Source organism: Balaenoptera acutorostrata, chromosome 12 (assembly GCF_949987535.1).
Source record: "Balaenoptera acutorostrata chromosome 12, mBalAcu1.1, whole genome shotgun sequence".
Lineage (NCBI taxonomy): Eukaryota > Metazoa > Chordata > Mammalia > Artiodactyla > Balaenopteridae > Balaenoptera > Balaenoptera acutorostrata.
In genome coordinates, this window is record NC_080075.1 from 47,511,176 (window position 1) to 47,529,280 (window position 18,105).

An 18,105-nucleotide genomic window follows, 5' to 3' on the forward strand; every position below is an offset into this window, starting at 1 on the left:
AGTAATACCACCTGAGCCCTTGGCCGCCTCAGCTGGTCTCCAGGGGAAATCCTGCACCCAGGCCAGAGCCAGGTGCCTCTAGGGAGGCTGAAAACCTCTTGCTTCTAATAGTAAGTGTCCCTGAGTGGCTGAGGGGGGGGCAGTATGTTTTGATTGAGCAGCTGGAGAGACAACACGGTTTAGGACAGAGGTTGGCGAACTTTCTCTGTGAATGGTTTGGGAGTAAATATTTTTAGGCTTTGGGGTCCATATGGTCTCTCACAACCAGTCAGCTCTGCCAGTGAAGCACAAAGGCAGCCATGGACACCAACATAAACAAAAAGCATGGCTTACTTTGCAGAAGGGGGCAGCAGGCAGACTTGACCCTTGGGCTGCAGCTTGCTGACCTCTTGTTCGGGGGAAGAGTTTGAGCTTCAGCATGTGTTAGTTCAGATCCCAAATCCTGGCTCTGTCCCTAGCTGGGTGTGTTTGGGTAAGTTACTTCTCTGTTTTCGCATGTGTAGAGAATCGATATTAGTATTGGTCTTGCAAGGTGTTGTAAGCATTAATGATAGCATATATGAAGCGCCGGGTATGTAGTGGGTGTTAATAAACATAATCATTATGAACTAAGGAGTATAACCACCACACTTAGCCTTCTCCATGTCTGTTCTATGATCCTTACACTGAAAATACGACTGAAACATTTACTAGCCATTTTGTAATGAAACCAAGTATTTTAATTATTAGAACTTAAGTACTTGTTTTACTATCAGCTAAGGCTTGGTAACAATCTTTTTTCCCCCCAGATTTCCTATTTGACATTTTTACTCCAGACAAGTTATTTTTTTGAAATTTTTTGTATTTTTAAATTGTTTTTCCAAATGCTAAGAGAAACCTTGTTGGGATTTTGATTGAAATGTTCTGTTTGGGAACATTTGACATTTTAAATCATTTTTAGTCTTCCCATCCAGGGAAGACATGATTTATCTCTTTTTTTTTTAGTTTTGTGGGTTCTTTCATGACAAGAGAATAATCATTCTCAATTATATTATTCCTGTACTACAAATATTCATAGATGGATATACAGCTAAAAGCTATATATATATATATATATATATATATATATATATATATATATATATATATATATAGAATGGGTGTGTGTGAACAGGACTTCTTTTATTATCAGTCCCTCTAACTTAATTGCTGCCCTGTGGCCCATCTCCTGCCCAGCCCCATCCCCCACTCTGGCCTGACCCTGGCCGAGCCTCCCCTCACCCAGGGCTGTCACTGCTCCGAGGCCCACCTGGGGCATCCGAGCCTGTGCAGCGTCGGGCCCTCACCTTGTCAGCCAGGTCCCAGATTCGGGCTGTGCCGTCGTTACTGGCAGAGATGAAGATGTCCTTGGAGGGGTGTGTGGCCAGGCCCCAGATCTCCCCTTCCATGTGTCCATCAATCAGGATGTTGGAAGCAGCATTTTTTTCACCAATTTCAATGATTTCTCCGTCCTTGGTTCCCACTAAAATCTTTCCCTGTTGTAATCAAAACACTATGACAAGAAAGACAAACACTACAGGATCCCACTCATATGAAGTACCTAGAATACTCAGATTCATAGAGACAAAGTAGAATGGTGGTTTCCAGGGGCTGGGGGGATGGGACAAAGGGAGTTATTGTTTACTAGACACCGAGCCTCTGTTTCACAAGATGAAAAATGTGAGGGGTGGTGGTGATAGTTGCACAACTATGTCAATGTATTTAATACCACTGAATTGTACACTTAAAAATGGTTAAATGGTAAATTTTATGTTCTCTATATTTTGTCACAATTTAAAATAAAATAATATTAAAAAACACTATTAGAGTAACTTGGGAAAGTGCCTTTGCTGGCACTGGTATTAAAATAGGAAGAGCCAAGAAGTGTTTTGTTCTTAGCCACTGATTTGCCATCCTTAAGCGAGCCCCTCGCTTGGCCTGTACTCCCCCCGCCACCTCGGGGAGAGTTCCACCAGAGCTCTCCATCATCTCGTCTCTGCTGAACGGTCCAGTGATTGCAAGCTCACTGCAGAGCAGGGCAGCCAGTTTCTGCTCTTGGACAGCCCAAACTCTTCCTAAGTTCTTCCTCGCACTGAACAAAATCCATCTCCAGATGACTTCCAGGTTCTGGGCCTTGTTCTGCCTTCATCTCCTGTATGTCTAGTTACCCTTCCGGATGATTGTTGTGTATCTATTTAAAAACAAAATTCCCATTTTCCAATTATGTAGACTCCAAGTCACGTTTGCCTTTTTAGTGGAGAGCATCTAGAAAGCAAATTCTTAGACTGATACCAATTCCAAAATATAAATACAAGGTATTAAATAGAGGTTAAGAGATTTGTTTTCAAGTGCTTCAGAATCTCTTGGGGAATTAAAAATAAAGAAGAAGAAAAGGAAAACACACATCAAGGTCAGGGCCCCACTCCCGAGATTCTGACTTGGCAGCTCTGGATATGAGCCTCGATATCCATGTTTAAAAGACAAAAACAAAACTCCACAGTTGTGTGTGATATTTAGCTCAGGTACAACTTGAAAACCAATGGCTTTGAGTCAGACAGTTTGACAGTCCTTCCCCTTCCCGGCTGCGTACCCTTGGGCATGAGCAACTACTTAATATCCCTGTGCCTAAAATAACATCGTCTATAATAACAGCAGCTAGCATCTACTTACTGTGGCCATGTGCCAGGCACAATGAAAGACGCTGTGCATGTATGATGCATGCAGTCCTCACAACAACCCGTGTGCTGGACACAGAAAGGCTAAGCAACACAGCCAAGGTCACACAGCCAGTTCTACTGGGTGAGTCACACTCTGCACCCAGGTCTGTCCGACTGTGCTAAGCTGCTTCCCCTCGGCACTAAGTCACACCCGGGAGGCTTGTTCTAAGGACTCAACCACTCAGCACAGGGCAAGTGTCCGGCTGGGAAGGTGCTGGACGAGCTCTGGGAGCCGCTGGGAAAGGCCCGCCCCACCCAGTGCTCACTTTGCCGCGGCACACGGAGCGCACACACTCCACCAGCTGCCCCGTCTCCAGTTGGAAGGCCCGGCAGCGCTTCATCTCCTGGTCCCACAGTTTCACAGCACCTCCTTCTTTGGTCCTGAAAAAGATCAAGAACTTAGCACGTTAGCCCTCATCCTAAGACTGCCCAGGACCCTCCGCTGCCCTCTCTCCCTGTCATCTCCTCAAGGTCCCATCCCTTCATCCCCAGGCCCAGCAGGACAGACCCTCTGGGGTGGCCCCTTTCATAAGCCCTGATGATGAGCTACCAGAACCCCTTGAACTTGCAGATTTCCTAGACTGCTTTCAAATGCCACCACCGTGGGAGGAAGGAGAATCGAAATCTAAAAAAATCAAACTATGTTTTTATCAGATCGAACGACGAAGAGAAATGTTTTCCTATTTTGCAGCTTGGCTTTCACATGGTCCCGGTCTGCACTGGACATCCCCCCTCTTCTCACCCCTCCTGCCTCCTCCCAAAGAGCCACTGACAGTAACACCTGTTGGACAGCAGAGTCACCTGGTCTGTTTGAGAACACCTCTCCGGTTTTTCAACTACCAAGGTACCACCTCTCTGACCCTGACTTCTGAAGGTTCTGACCCAGGGCCCTCTGGGAGAGACAGCAGACTCATCTCCATGATGCAGAAAAGACAGGAGAATGAAAATCTGCATTTTCCCCAAGTTGGAGATGCTTCAGTCCGTTTCTCCCAAGACAATCCAAAAAGACCAGTTGTTCCCAGAGGAGTTCGGGCTTACGGCCGCTCTTTTCCACCGGTCACTATGAGCCCGTCCCGAAGGGTCGTGTACATTGTGAAGACGGGGCCTGTGTGAGCCTTGCCCACCAGCCGGACAAGGAAGTGGTCCTTCCACACGTAGACGTCGCCGTTGATGGCACCCGTGAAAGTGAGGTTGTTCTGTAAACAAAGGGACACCTTCCACACCAGGACACTTCCTGCAGCCCTCGAGAGGGTTCCCTCCCAGCCACCCACCCCACTGCTAAGGCACCAGAGCCGGAGAAACATAACACACTCAAATTGACCTTCTGTGCCAAGGGAAGGCGAAAGAACTCTCAAAAGAGCGTATGGTAAGGAAATCACCTAGCTTTGCAATTCACTCTACGGTGTTAGTTTGGGGAACAGTTGATTTCCCCACTGAGCACAGCTCCGCTTTTTAATGCACTTCCATTCTGTGAGCAGCCCCAGGTGACTGCAGGGAAGGGCGGGACCCCAGTCTGCGAGGAGACTTTCCTGGCCTCATCTACAAGGAGGGTAAATCCACACCTGGAGGACCAAGAGTTGGCTGTATTCCAAAATTTCCCCAGGGGGAGCTTGTGTTGGCTGAGGGCAGCCCACAGCCTGTGTAAGGGTGTCAGGGGATTTATGGCACAAGAGGACTGGGGGGAAGGGATGCTGTCCAGTGGTGGAAATGCCCCTCAGCCTCTGTGGCCATCTAGCCTAGTCGGACAGGCCTGCAAGTCAATCTGGCTCTGGAATAATGAAACTCCAGCCCTGGGTCGGGGTCCTGCTTTTTTCTGATTAACATTTTGAGGGGAAAAATACAGTCAACTCACCCATCTGTGCTAAGGAAACAAAACAGTGGTTGCAAATAATCCAGTAAAGGAGATCTGTGGAAATGGCTTCCTTGCTGTTCACAGCTTCTAGGATATACCTGCCCCCCATGCCCATGCCCAGGGGTTCAGGGTCCCGTCAGGAAGCTTCTGCTGAAACTCACAGCACCGAAGGCCACGGAGAGCATCGTCTGCATCTTGGCAGCCTCCATGGACCCGATGACCCCTTTCTTATAAAGCAGGGCACTGCCTGCCAGGGTCCAGAACTTCATGTGCTTGACTCCGACAGACACAAACTGCGTGTCTGAGTCAGGGCGAAACTCCACCACGAATATGCGCTCCAGGTGGCCCCCTCGGCTAGCAACCTTGGCACCTGCGTGGGTGAGAGAGTCTGGTGAGGTGGGTCCTACGCTCCCGGGCCAGGCTGGGGAGCTGCAGCCCAGGACAGAGGGCTCTCTGTCCCAGCAAGGCCCAGGGCACACTTCTGGTTCCTTCTTCAGCCGCTCCCTCCCACCTTCAGACACTACTCCCAGGGTGGGAAAGAGACCTTGTCTGGGAAATTTCCAGAGCAGCAGGTGCTGCTAACAGAACCCCCAACCTAACTCTACCCCGTCCCCACAAGCCACGAGCCACATCCAGGCATCTGTGAACAGAGGAGGAAAGGATGGCCCAGGAGACGGAAGTTTCCAGATACGAGGAAAGGGCAAAACAGCTTAAGGGCATCCCCGCCTTGCCACCTCCAACAGGATCCACCCCACAGGAAGCCGCAGCCTCCCCACAGAGCCACGGCAGACACATTCCTTCAGACCGTTGCTGTTTTTCTCCAAGATTCCTCTGCTTTTAAATTCTTTAAAAAGTTCCCCACATTCCTTTTTCTTTCACGGTTTTTAGGTTTAAAATGCTTACCTTTAATATTACTAGTTTTTTCCCTCAACCTCATTTATTTATGTTTTTGATTTCTGTCCTGAGTTGTATTTAACCTTTGTCTTAATCAAATCTCAGCTCCACCATTTATCTACACAACAATTTTGGAAAAATTATTTTAACCTCTCTGTGCCTCAGTTTCCTCATCTGTAAATTGGGGATAATAATAGTTCCCACTTTATAAGGTGTTGTGACGATTAAAAGAATTGATAAAAGGGAAGCCCTTAGAACAGGCTTGGTGCAGTGAGGGTTCTGTAAGCAGTAACTACAGTTAGTTATTTTTATTGCTCTTTTAGCTCCTTTTAAAATCTCTGAGCTTCTACTCTTATCTCATCTATTTTTATCTCATCATTATTTTCCAGTCCTTGAGGTTTTATTTTTTTTAACATCTTTATTGGAGTATAATTGCTTTACATTATTGTGTTAGTTTCTGCTGTATAACAAAGTGAATCAGCTACACATATATATATATCCCCATATCCCCTCCCTCTTGCGTCTCCCTCCCACCCTCCCTATCCCATCCCTCTAGGTTGTCTCAAAGCACTGAGCTGATCTCCCTGTGCTATGCAGCTGCTTCCCACTAGCTATAGACACTACCAAATGTAAAACAGGTAAGTCCATGTCACTCTCTCACTTCTTCCCAGCTTACCCTTCCCCCTCTCCGTGTCCTCAAGTCCACTCTCTACATATGCCATATGCGTCTTTACTCCTGTCCTGCCCCTAGGTTCTTCATGACTGTTTTTTTTTTTTAGATTCCATATATATGTGTTAGCATACAATATTTGTTTTTCTCTTTCTGACTTACTTCACCCTGTATGACACACTCTAGATCCAGCCACGTCACTACAAATAACCCAATTTCGTTTCTTGTTATGACTGAGTAATATTCCATTGTATATATGTGCCACATCTTCTTTATCCGTTCATCTGTCGATGGACACTTATGTTGCTTCCATGTCCTGGCTATTGTAAATAGAGCTGCAATAAACATTGTGGTACGTGACTCTTTTTGAATTATGGTTTTCTCAGGGTACCTGCCCAGTAGTGGGATTGCTGGGTTGCATGGTAGTTCTATTTTTAGTTTTTTAAGGAACCTCCATACTGTTCTCCAGAGTGGCTGTATCAATTTACATTCCCACCAACAGTGCAAGAGGGTTCCCTTTTCTCCACACCCTCTCCAGCATTTATTGTTTGTACATTTTTTGATGATGGCCATTCTGACCTGTGTGAGGTGATACCTCATTGTAGTTTTGATTTGCATTTCTCTAATGATTAATGATGTTGAGCATCCTTTCATGTGTTTGTTGGCCATCTGTATATCTTCTTTGGAGAAATATCTATTTAGGTCTTCTGCCCATTTTTGGATTGGGTTGTTTCTTTTTTTGATATTGAGCTGCATGAGCTGTTTGTATATTTTGGAGATTAATCCTCTGTCAGTTGCTTCATTTGCAAATATTTTCTCCCATTCTGAGGGTTGTCTTTTCATCGTGTTTATGGTTTCCTTTGCTGTGCAAAAGCTTTTAAGTTTCATTAGGTCCCATTTGTTTATTTTGGTTTTTATTTCCATTTCTCTAGAAGGTAGGTCAAAAAGGATCTTGCTGTGATTTATATCATAGAGCGTTCTGCCTATGTTTTCCTCTAAGAGTTTTATGGTGTCTGGCCTTACATTTAGGTCTTTAATCCATTTTGAGTTTATTTTTGGGTATGGTGTTAGGGAGTGTTCTTATTTCATTCTTTTACATGTAGCTGTCCAGTTTTCCCAGCACCACTTATTGAAGAGGGTGTCTTTTCTCCATTGTATATTCTTGCCTCCTTTATCAAAAATAAGGTGACCATATGTGTGTGGGTTTATCTCTGGGCTTTCTATCCTGTTCCATTGATCTATATTTCTGTTTTTGTGCCAGTACTATACTGTCTTGATTACTGTAGCTCTGTAGTATAGTCTGAAATCAGGGAGCCTGTTTCCTCTGGCTCCATTTTTCTTTCTCAAGATTGCTTTATCTATTCGGGGTCTTTTGTGTTTCCATACAAATTGTAAAATTTTTTGTTCTAGTTCTGTGAAAAATGCCATTGGTAGCTTGATACGGATTGCATTGAATCTGTAGATTGCTTTGGGTAGTAGAGTCATTTTCACAGTATTGATTCTTCCAATCCAAGAACATGCTATATCTCTCCATCTGTTTATATTATCTTCAATTTCTTTCATCAGTGTCTTATAGTTTTCAGCATACAGGTCTTTTGTCTCCTTAGGTAGGTTTATTCCTAGGTATTTTATTCTTTTTGTTGCAATGGTAAATGGGAGTGTTTCCTTAATTTCTCTTTCAGATATTTCATCATTAGTGTATAGGAATGCAAGAGCTTTCTGTGCATTGATTTTGTATTCTGCTACTTTGCCAAATTCATTGATTAGCTCTAGTAGTTTTCTGGTAGCATCTTTAGGATTCTCTATGTATAGTATCATGTCATCTGCAAACAGTGGCAGTTTTACTTCTTTTCCGATCTGGATTCCTTTTATTTCTTTTTCTTCTCTGACTGCTGTGGCTAAAACTTCCAAAACTATGTTGAATAATAGTGGTGAGAGTGGGCAAGCTTGTCTTTTCCTGATCTTAGTGGAAATGGTTTCAGTTTTTCACCATTAAGAATGATGTTGGCTGTGGGTTTGTCATATATGGCCTTTATTATGTTGAGGTAAGTTCCCTCTATGCCTACTTTCTGAAGGGTTTTTATCATAAATGGGTGTTGAATTTTGTCAAAAGCTTATTCTGCATCTACTGAGATGATCATATGGTTTTTCTCCTTCAATTTGTCAATATGGTTTATCACATATATGGATTTGCATATATTGAAGAATCCTTGCATTCCTGGGATAAACCCCACTTGATCATGGTGTATGATCCTTTTAATGTGCTGCTGGATTCTGTTTGCTAGTATTTTGTTGAAAATTTTTGCATCTATGTTCATCAGTGATATTAGCCTGTAGTTTTCTTTTTTTGTGACATCTTTGTCTGGTTTTGGTATCATGGTGATTATGGCCTCATAGAATGAGTTTGGGAGTGTTCCTCCCTCTACTATATTTTGGAAGAGTTTGAGAAGGATGGGTGTTAGCTTTTCTCTAAATGTTTGATAGAATTCGCCTGTGAAGCCCTCTGGTCCTGGGCTTTTGTTTGTTGGAAGATTTTAAATCACAGTCTCAATTTCAGTGCTTGTGATTGGTCTGTTTATATTTTCTATTTTTTCCTGGTTCAGTCTCAGAAGGTTGTGCTTTTCTAAGAATTTGTCCATTTCTTCCAGGTTGTCCATTTTATTGGCATAGAGTTGTTTGTAGTAATCTCTCATGATCCTTTGTATTTCTGCAGTGTCAGTTGTTACTTCTCCTTTTTTCATTTCTAATTCTGTTGATTTGAGTCTTCTCCCTTTTTTTCTTGATGAGTCTGGCTAATGGTTTATCAATTTTGTTTATCTTCTCAAAAAACCAGCTTTTAGTTTTTTTTATCTTTGCTATCGTTTCCTTCATTTCTTTTTCACTTATTTCTGATCTGATCTTTATGATTTCTTTCCTTCTGCTAACTTTAGGGTTTTTTTGGTTCTTCCTTCTCTAATTGATTTAGGTATAAGGTTAGGTTGTTTATTTGAGATGTTTCTTGTTTCTTGAGGTAGGATTGTATTGCTACAAACTTCCCTCTTTGAACTGCTTTTGCTGCATCCCATAGGTTTTGGGTCATCGTGTTTTCATTGTCATTTGTTTCTAGGTATTTTTTTATTTCCTCTTTGATTTCTTCAGTGATCTCTTGGTTATTTAGTAGTGTATTGTTTAGCCTCCATGTGTTTGTATTTTTTATCCTGTAATTGATAATCTAGTCTCATAGTGTTATGGTCGGAAAAGATACTTGATACAATTTCAATTTTCTTAAATTCACCAAGGCTTCATTTGTGACCCAAGATATGATCTATCCTGGATAATGTTCCATGAGAACTTGAGAAGAAAGTGTTTTCTGTTGTTTTTGGATGGAATGTCCTATAAATATCAATGAAGTCCATCTTGTTTAATGTGTCATTTAAAGCTTGTGTTTCCTTATTTATTTTCATTTTGGTTGACCTGTCCATTGGTGAAAGTGGGGTGTTAAATTTCCCTACTATAATTGTGTTACTGTCAATTTCCCCTTTTATGGCTGTTAGCATTTACCTTATGTATTGAGGTGCTCCTACGTCAGGTGCATAAATATTTATAATTTTATATCTTCTTCTTGGATTGATCGCTTGATCATTATGTAGTGTCCTTCTCTGTCTCTGGTAATAGTCTTTAAAGTCTATTTTGTCTGATAAGAGTAGTGCATGGAATATCTTTTTCCATCCCCTCACTTTCAGTCTGTATGTGTCCTTAGGTCTGAAGTGGGTCTCTTGTAGACAGCATATATACGGGTCTTGTTTTTGTATCCATTCAGCCAGTCTATGTCTTCTGGTTGGAGCATTTAATCCATTTACATTTAAGGTAATTATCAATATGTATGTTCCTATAACCATTTTCTTAAACGTTTTGGGTTTGTTATTGTAGGTCTTTTCTTTCTCTTGTTTTTCCTGCCTAGAGAAGTTCCTTTAGCATTTGTTGTAAAGCTGGTTTGGTGGTGCTGAACTCTCTCAGCTTTTGCTTGTCTGTAAAGGTTTTAATTTCTCCTTCAAATCTGAATGAGATCCTTGCTGGGTAGAGTAATCTTGGTTGTAGGTTTTTCCCTTTCATCACTTTAAATATGTCCTGCCACTCCCTTCTGGCTTTCAGAGTTTCTGCTGAAAGATCAGCTGTTAACCTTATGGGGATTCCTTTGTATGTTATTTGTTGCTTTTCCCTTGCTGCTTTTAATATTTTTTCTTTATATTAAATTTTTGATAGTTTGATTAATATGTGTCTTGGTGTGTTTCTCCTTGGATTTATCCTGTATGGGACTCTCTGTGCTTCCTGGACTTGATTGACTATTTCCTTTCCCATATTAGGGAAGTTTTCAACTATAGTCTCTTCAAATATTTTCTCAGTCCCTTTTTTTTCCTCTTCTTCTTCTGGGACCCCTATAATTCAAATGGTGGTGCATTTAATGTTGTCCCAGAGGTCTCTGAGACTGTCCTCAATTCTTTTTATTCTTTGTTCTTTATTCTGCTCTGCAGTAGTTATTTCCACTATTTTATCTTCCAGGTCACTTTTCCGTTCTTCTGCCTCAGTTATTCTGCTGTTGATTCCTTCTAGAGAATTTTAAATTTCATTTATTGTGTTGTTCATCATTGTTTGTTTGCTCTTTAGTTCTTCTAAGTCCTTGTTAAACGTTTCTTGTATTTTCTCCATTCCATTTCCAAGATTTTGGATCATCTTCACTATCATTACTCTGAATTCTTTTTCAGGTAGACTGTCTATTTCCTCTTCATTTGTTTGGTCTGGTGGGTTTTTACTTTGCTCCTTCATCTGCTGCATATTTCTCTGTCTTCTTCATTTTGCTTAACTTACTGTGTTTGGGGTCTCCTTTTCACAGGCTGCAGGTTCTTAGTTCCCGTTGCTTTTGGTGTCTGTCCCCAGTGGGCAAGGTTGGTTCAGTGGGTTGTGTAGGCTTCCTGGTAGAGGGGACTGGTTCCTGTGTTCTGGTGGATGAGGCTGGAGCTTATCTTTCTGGTGGGCAGGACCGAGTCCGGTGGTGTGTTTTGGGGTGTCTGTGAACTTATTATGATTTTAGTCAGTCTCTCTGCTAATGGGTGGGGTTGTGTTCCTGTCTTGCTAGTTGTTTGGCATGGGGTGTCCATCACTGGAGCTTGCTGGTTGTTGAGTGGAGCTGGGTCTTAGTATTGAGATGGAGATCTCTGGGAGAGCTCTTGCCGATTGATATTATGTGGAGCCGGGAGGTGGAGCAATGTCCTGAACTCAGCTCTCTCACCACTGAGGCTCAGGCCTGACACCCGGCCAGAGCACCAAGACCCTGTCAGCCACACGTCTCAGAAGAAAAGGGAGAAAAAAAGAAGGAAAGAAAAAAAAAGTAAAATAAAATAAAATCGTTATTAAAATTAAAATTAAAAAAATGATTAAAACAAAAAAGTAATAAAAAAGAGAGCAACCAAGCCAATAAACAAATCTATCAATGATAGTAAGCTCTCAATACCAAACTAAGATAAACATAAAACCAGAAACAAATTATATGTAGAAAGCAAACCTTAAGTCTACTGTTGCTCCCAAGGTCCACCACCTCAGTTTTTGGATGATTCATTGTCTATTCAGATATTCCACAGATGCAGGGTACATCAAGTTGACTGTGGAGATTTAATCCACTGTTCCTGAGGCTGCTGGGAGAGATTTCCCTTTCTCTTCTTTGTTCACACAGCTCCTGGGCTTCAGCTTTGGATTTGGCCCCGCCTCTGCATGTAGGTCACCTGAGGGCGTCTGTTCTTCGCTCAGACAGGACGGGGTTAAAGTAGTAGCTGATTAGGGGGCTCTGGCTCACTCAGGCCAGGGGGAGGGAGGGGTACAGATGCGGGCCGAGCCTGCAGCGGCAGAGGCCAGCGTGACGTTGCTACAGCCTGAGGCGCACCGTGTGTTCTCCCGGGGAAGTTGTCCCTGGATCACGGGACCCTGGCAGTGACGGGCTGTGCAGGCTCCCGGGAGGGGAGGCGTGGATAGTGACTTGTGCTCGCACACAGGCTTTTTGGTGGCGGCAGCAGCAGCCTTAGCGTCTCATGCCCGTCTCTGGTGTCTGCGCTGATAGCTGCAGTTCGCGTCCATCTCTGGAGCTTGTTTAGGCGGTGCTCTGAGTCCCCTCTCCTCACGCACCCGGAAACAACGGTCTCTTGCCTCTTAGGCAGTTCCAGACTTTTTCCCAGACTCCCTCCCAGCTAGCCAGTGCTAGCTCCCTTCAGGCTGTGTTCACGCAGTCAACCCCAGTCCTCTCCCTGGGATCTGACCTCTGAAGCCCGAGTCTCAGCTCTCAGCCCCCGCCTGCCCCGGTGGGTGAGCAGACAAGCCTCTCGGGCTGGTGAGTGCTGGTCAGCAGCGATCCTCTGTGCAGAAATCTCTCTGCTTTGCCCTCTGCACCCCTGTTGCTGTGCTCTCCTCCATGGCTCCGAAGCTTCCCCCCTGCCCACTCCCCATTTCCACCAGTGAAGGGGCTTCCTAGTGTGTGGAAGCTTTTCCTCCTTCACAGGTTCCTCCTGGAGGTGCAGGTCCTGTCCCTATTCTTTTGTCTCTGTTTTTTCTTTATTCCTTTTGCTCTGCCCAGGTACGTGCGGAGTTTCTTGCCTTTTGGGAGGTCCGAGGTCTTCTGCCAGCGTTCAGTACGTGTTCTGTAGGGGTTGTTCCACATGTAGATGTATTTCTGATGTATTTGTGGGGAGGAAGGTGATCTCCACGTCTTAACTATTCCGCCATCTTGAAGGTCCTCCCTTGAGTTTTTTTTTTTTTTTTTTAAAGGATTTTCTTATTTATTTATTTATTTATTTATTTATTTATTTTTGGCTGTGTTGGGTCTTCGGTTCGTGCGAGGGCTTTCTCCAGTTGCGGCAAGCGGGGGCCACTCTTCATCGCGGTGCGGGGACCGCTCTTCATCGCGGTGCGCGGGCCTTTCTCTATCGCGGCCCCTCCCGTCGCGGGGCACAGGCTCCATACGCGCAGGCTCAGCAATTGTGGCTCACGGGCCCAGCTGCTCCGTGGCATGTGGGATCTTCCCAGACCAGGGCTCGAACCCGTGTCCCCTGCATTAGCAGGCAGATTCTCAACCACTGCGCCACCAGGGAAGCCCTCCCTTGAGTTTTTAATGTTTATTTTAAACTTCTTTTCTTTCCATTTTCTTCTTATTCTTAATGTCTTAATTCCAACTTCCTCTTAATCAATCTCCCTATATTATTTACTCACATATTTTTTTTCTTCCCCTCTTCCTCATCACTTGTATTTATTTACTTTTAAATGGCTATTAGAGTAGTGGTGGGTTCTTAACATGGCTGGGCCCGTAGCCAGCCCTCAGACACGCCCTCCTGGAATCCCTTCCCAGGAGTGGCTGGGGAGACCCTCAGGTTACCTCTTGGGGCAGTAATTCTCTCCCTGCAGATGGAATGCCTGACTTGCTGGTACAGATTCCTCACTACCTAGGGCTCAGAGCTTTTAAAAACCATGGTCCCCAAGGATACTATAAACTAATTTAAAAAACAAACAACAGACTGGGAGAAAACATATGCAATGCTTTAAAAGACAATCAGTAAAGAGCTACAAAGCATAAGCAAAAGACAACCCTCCCACCCACAGTAGAAAAAGGATTTGAACAGCTGAACTGCAGAAGAAGCAACGTAAGTGGCCAATAAAGAGATGGAAAGAGGATTAATTTCAGCAATCATGAGGAAAATATAAAATAAATAACATGCACATTTCTTCTAATCCACTGCTTGCTTTTGCTTTGTTTTAATCTCATGGACACTTCTAATTGTGAAAATGCCTGTCTCCCTCTTTGCCCTGGCTTCCAGGTTGCTCAGAACAAATTTCATACAAGTATCTAGGACCTGACAACATACATTTTATATATTAAGCTCATTTTTTTAATCCATTTAATTTTGTTTCACACACACACACACACACCCCCCAAGGGTTCCACAAGATAATTTGTTAAAGACAAATGAGAAATGAATAATACGCTCTTCAATGATAACAAAGAATGGATATAAACCTCCCTCAAAACCACATTATTTATCTGTAAGCAGGACTTGAAGTGAAGGCAAAAACCACACATAATCAGCTCAGAAGAGTTGCTGGCTGGTGTCAGGCTATGAGACATTATCGCTGACTTAGAACTCTTCCATACAGACAAGTGCTGGTTCCAACAAAGATAATGGGAGAAAATTACCAAAGGGAAGACTTCTCTTTTTCCTGGGAGCTTATTTAAAAGTCCTGGCTCCACCAATCCACTCTTGGGAAGTCAGAAGGGGCCCTAGGTGAGCAAGAGGCAAGGCAGGGGCAGGTACTGTGCTGGGGCAGGTACTGTGCTGGGGCAGGTACTGTGCTGGGGTAGGTACTGCGCTGGGGCAGGTACTGTGCCTGAGATCATGCACAGATCTCCCTCTGAGATCATGGGACTCGAGAAGCCCAGGATTGGAGAAGTGCTTCCCCTGTGCCTGCCTGGCTCAGTATGCCCCAGATACAGGCGGCCCGGCAGGAGACGGACCTCATTAATGTCTTAACTAACTGGATCCGCTTTTGCCACCCTGAAAATATACACGGAAGATTGCATATATTTGATTCAAAGAAGACCGTAAATTTAGTAGCAGCCTATGTGCGTGCACATATTGGGGTAACACAAGATAGAAATCTTGTCACATTAAATGTAAGCCTTAATTATAAGGTGAAGCCCCATTTCAAAAATGTTAATAAATAGAGTTTCTAAGACTATGGTGATAAAACCCCATCCCAGTTCCTGTAAGAAGGCAATCAGGGTGACAAAGCTGCAGCAGGATCCAGGGGTCACCAGACGGACAAGGAAGTTTGGGTAGGTGGGTGATTAGGACAGAAATGGTGGAGGCTGCTGCCTTCTGTCTGAGGAGGGAGCCAGCCAGCACTGAGCCACTTTCCCAAAGTGCCCAAAGACCCTTCACTGACCAGCTCAGGACTCCAGAGGCCATGGGGTCCAGGGATGCAGTGGCAGCTGATGAGCAGCTTCCCTAGGATCCCAAGAGCCCTGGTTTCTGCTGATGCGGCAGCAGCGCCTATGGTGGGCCGTGGAGTGAGGCAGATCTAGGTTGGAGCCCAGCCCATGCCACAAGCAAGCCTCCCAGAGGGACAGAAAGCCCGCTCCCCTTACCCTCCTGCCAGCGCCAGACGGTGATGGTGTGCTCGGGGTCCACGCCCACCGACACCAGCAGCTTCCCGGTTGCGCTGAAGTTGATGTAATTCACCCCCTTCGAGTGGAAGCACCGCAGCACGGAGAGGGTGTGTTTGGTCATGGCGTCCCACACGTGGATGGAAGGTGTTGCTCCTGAATGTGGGAGGTACGACGAAGAGCTAAGGCTGGGGAATGGCGGAGCCGAGGCAACGCTGACGCTCACCTAAAAGCCGCTTTAGGACAGGTGTTCGGGGCGTTACAGTGACGGGGGCTAAGAGACCTATGGCCTGGCCTGGCCGGAGGTGAGAGACAACGGGAAACATGTGCTGTGCTTTCAGAGGCAGAGACCTAAGGGTGTTTATGTCCAACACACACACTCGAGGTGGAGTTTACACAAAGGAAACTGGTGAGGTCAATGATTTGTATCTGCAACTCAGCCAGGTACAATCAGCAAACGAGGTACATCGACATGGTTTTGCTGTGCAGATTCAAACTACTCACGGATGGAACAGCCTTACCTGGGGTCTCCGTAATATCACCTGCATTGGATGAGCAATGGCAATGAGGAAGCGTCAAGGGAAAACAATAGCTAAAATAAGTCATGTTTCTAAGAGTGAAGAACTTAACACCAGCATCAGAAAGTTCCAAATTAAATTTTAAAATGGGCATGGGCTCAATGAAAACAAGCAGGAAGATATGTTTGGAAAAATTGCCTTTGAAATGACAGAGTTAAAAAAAACAACCACCACTCTTCACGAATGTGAATCAGTTCACATTTGTCACCGGCAGTTTCCTAGGGTGAGAAGAGCCAGGCACACATATTGGAATCTGCCCTTGCCAAGCGCAACCTCCAGGCTTCAGATGTGGGGCTCTTCACCTGACACCTGGGCTCTGAAAAATTATTCTCACAAGTCCCCAGGGATGGGGGCCACCCGTTTATTTGGATGATGAGGCTCTGGTCTGACTTAATGGTCCCTCAGGTCACCAATCACTGGTTGTGTCAGCTCAGGCGACATAGATACATTCAGGGCTCAGATAATCAAGAGTGACATCGACAAAGGGTGGATACCAATGACCTGCCCGCTGCCTCCCCAATAACTGCTGCTAAGTCAACGTCTCTGCTCAGCTGGGAGAGCCTCGGCGGCTGCAGGACCCTCCTACCTATCTGGCTGGTGGCCACCACGTTTCTGTACTTGGGGTGCTGGTTCACCGTGAGGCAGAGGATGTCATCCGTGTGCTCCAGGTAGAAGCTCTGGCTCCCTAGGAGAGACGGGGCAGGGTGAGCAGGGGCCTGAGAGAGCTCTGGGGGCAACCTCAAAGCTTTGTGTGAGTCTTTGGAAAGGCCTCGTAGAAGCGAGAGCTTAAAAGTGCCGAACTCTCACTTTCGGAATCATCCTTAGGGAGACGGGAGATCCTTTTTCGCGTTGACACGTTCTGTCCCAGGATGGGGAGGAGAGCTGGTGTCTGTTACCTAATCCGTATCTAACACACAAGTCCCACTTCAATCCTCCTGCGTCCTGGGTGACGCCACAACACAGTCCAAGTGCGCAGGCTTCCAGAGTCCAGAACGGTTCCTCCTCCTGCAGCCCAGGACCCACAGCCTCTCAGTGTCTCCTCCTCTGGGCAGGGCAGGGGGGGGGGCACCCGGAGATAGCGCTTTACTGAGCAAAATGGCACTGCGTACTCATTGGAAGGGGAAGACTGAACAGGAGAATACTTAAGAAATCCCTTGTAATCATCTTTATCTATCCAAGTGCTAATCTTCTGGGTGCCTGGATAGCACAGGTGATGGCTTCACCCCCCTGAAGCCCTAAGTCAACATGTGTCACAGGAAGTGGAAGAAAGGACAGGAAAAGCTTTATTGTCTATTGCAGCAAACAGTTTGCTGACTGCCCAGGTGGTCACTGTAAACCCACCCAAATGCACAGGAACTGAGAGGTGAGTGATGGCATGGAATACAGCACCTTGCTACTGACCTGGTAACATGTGGCTAGAAAATTGAGAAAAATGTATAGAAAATTCCAAGGCCCTCCTCGCCCCCCAAAAACAAATTATTATGTGCCCAGTGATTTTACTGTCTAAAAAAATCTATGCATGAACTATAGAGAACTATGAAGGAGCATAAAAATTTGAGGGGAAGAAAAGGTTTGTTTTAAGATATAAAGCAAATAAAGGCAACATGTTACCAGGTTTAAATCTTGTGGTAAAGATAAGGGTGTCTATTAAATTAGTTTCTGAATGATTCTTTTTGCTTGAGGTGTTCCTTTTTAAACTTTTTTTTTTTTTTAATTTAAGAGTCATTCTATAGTTAAGGGACATTTTAGGTGTTTTTGTATATTGTTTTCATTCTCATTGTGAATGTGGTTAACTATTCAAAACAAACAAAACTTGAAAATCTGAGTTGCTAAAAAATTTGGTGACTGTTAAAAATCAATGAGAAAAGTTCCCCCATGCTTTGTTCTCGGTTACTGTCTGTAAGGGTTTCTCTACTCCCCACACCCTCTTTCTGGCTTCCCTCCGTCCCGCTCAGCCTCCCTGGAGCTGATGGAAACACGGACACCTCCCTTCCAGGGCCTGAGATGAGATGTGGCGGGGTGAGGGGTAAAGAGAAAGAGGGTCTGACCCTGTGAACGTGGGCCTGAGCGTCTCCCAGGACTACACAGCACCAGTCTGGAATGGAGTGGAATGGCTCTAAAGGGAAAAGAGGGCTTAAGCTTTGGGGCATCTAGCCAGTGGGAAAGTGCATAAAAGGGCTAAAATTAAAGCCTGTGTT

General features: G+C 44.8%; 1 protein-coding gene across 2 annotated transcripts in view; it reads right to left on the minus strand.

The window, feature by feature from the left end:
- Positions 1-18,105, minus strand: part of EML6 (EMAP like 6) — a 364,638-nt gene that overhangs the window by 6,134 nt on the left and 340,399 nt on the right. For both annotated transcript variants that reach the window (XR_003624099.2, XM_057558732.1), the window contains 6 exons: positions 16,494-16,592; positions 15,312-15,485; positions 4,749-4,957; positions 3,774-3,931; positions 3,002-3,116; positions 1,326-1,514 (listed from right to left, as the gene is read on the minus strand). Coding sequence is in view for 1 of the 2 variants with exons in the window: in XM_057558732.1 (XP_057414715.1) it covers positions 1,326-1,514; positions 3,002-3,116; positions 3,774-3,931; positions 4,749-4,957; positions 15,312-15,485; positions 16,494-16,592 (944 nt within the window). In the remaining variant the exon portion in view is untranslated. The remainder of the gene's footprint in view (positions 1-1,325; positions 1,515-3,001; positions 3,117-3,773; positions 3,932-4,748; positions 4,958-15,311; positions 15,486-16,493; positions 16,593-18,105) is intronic.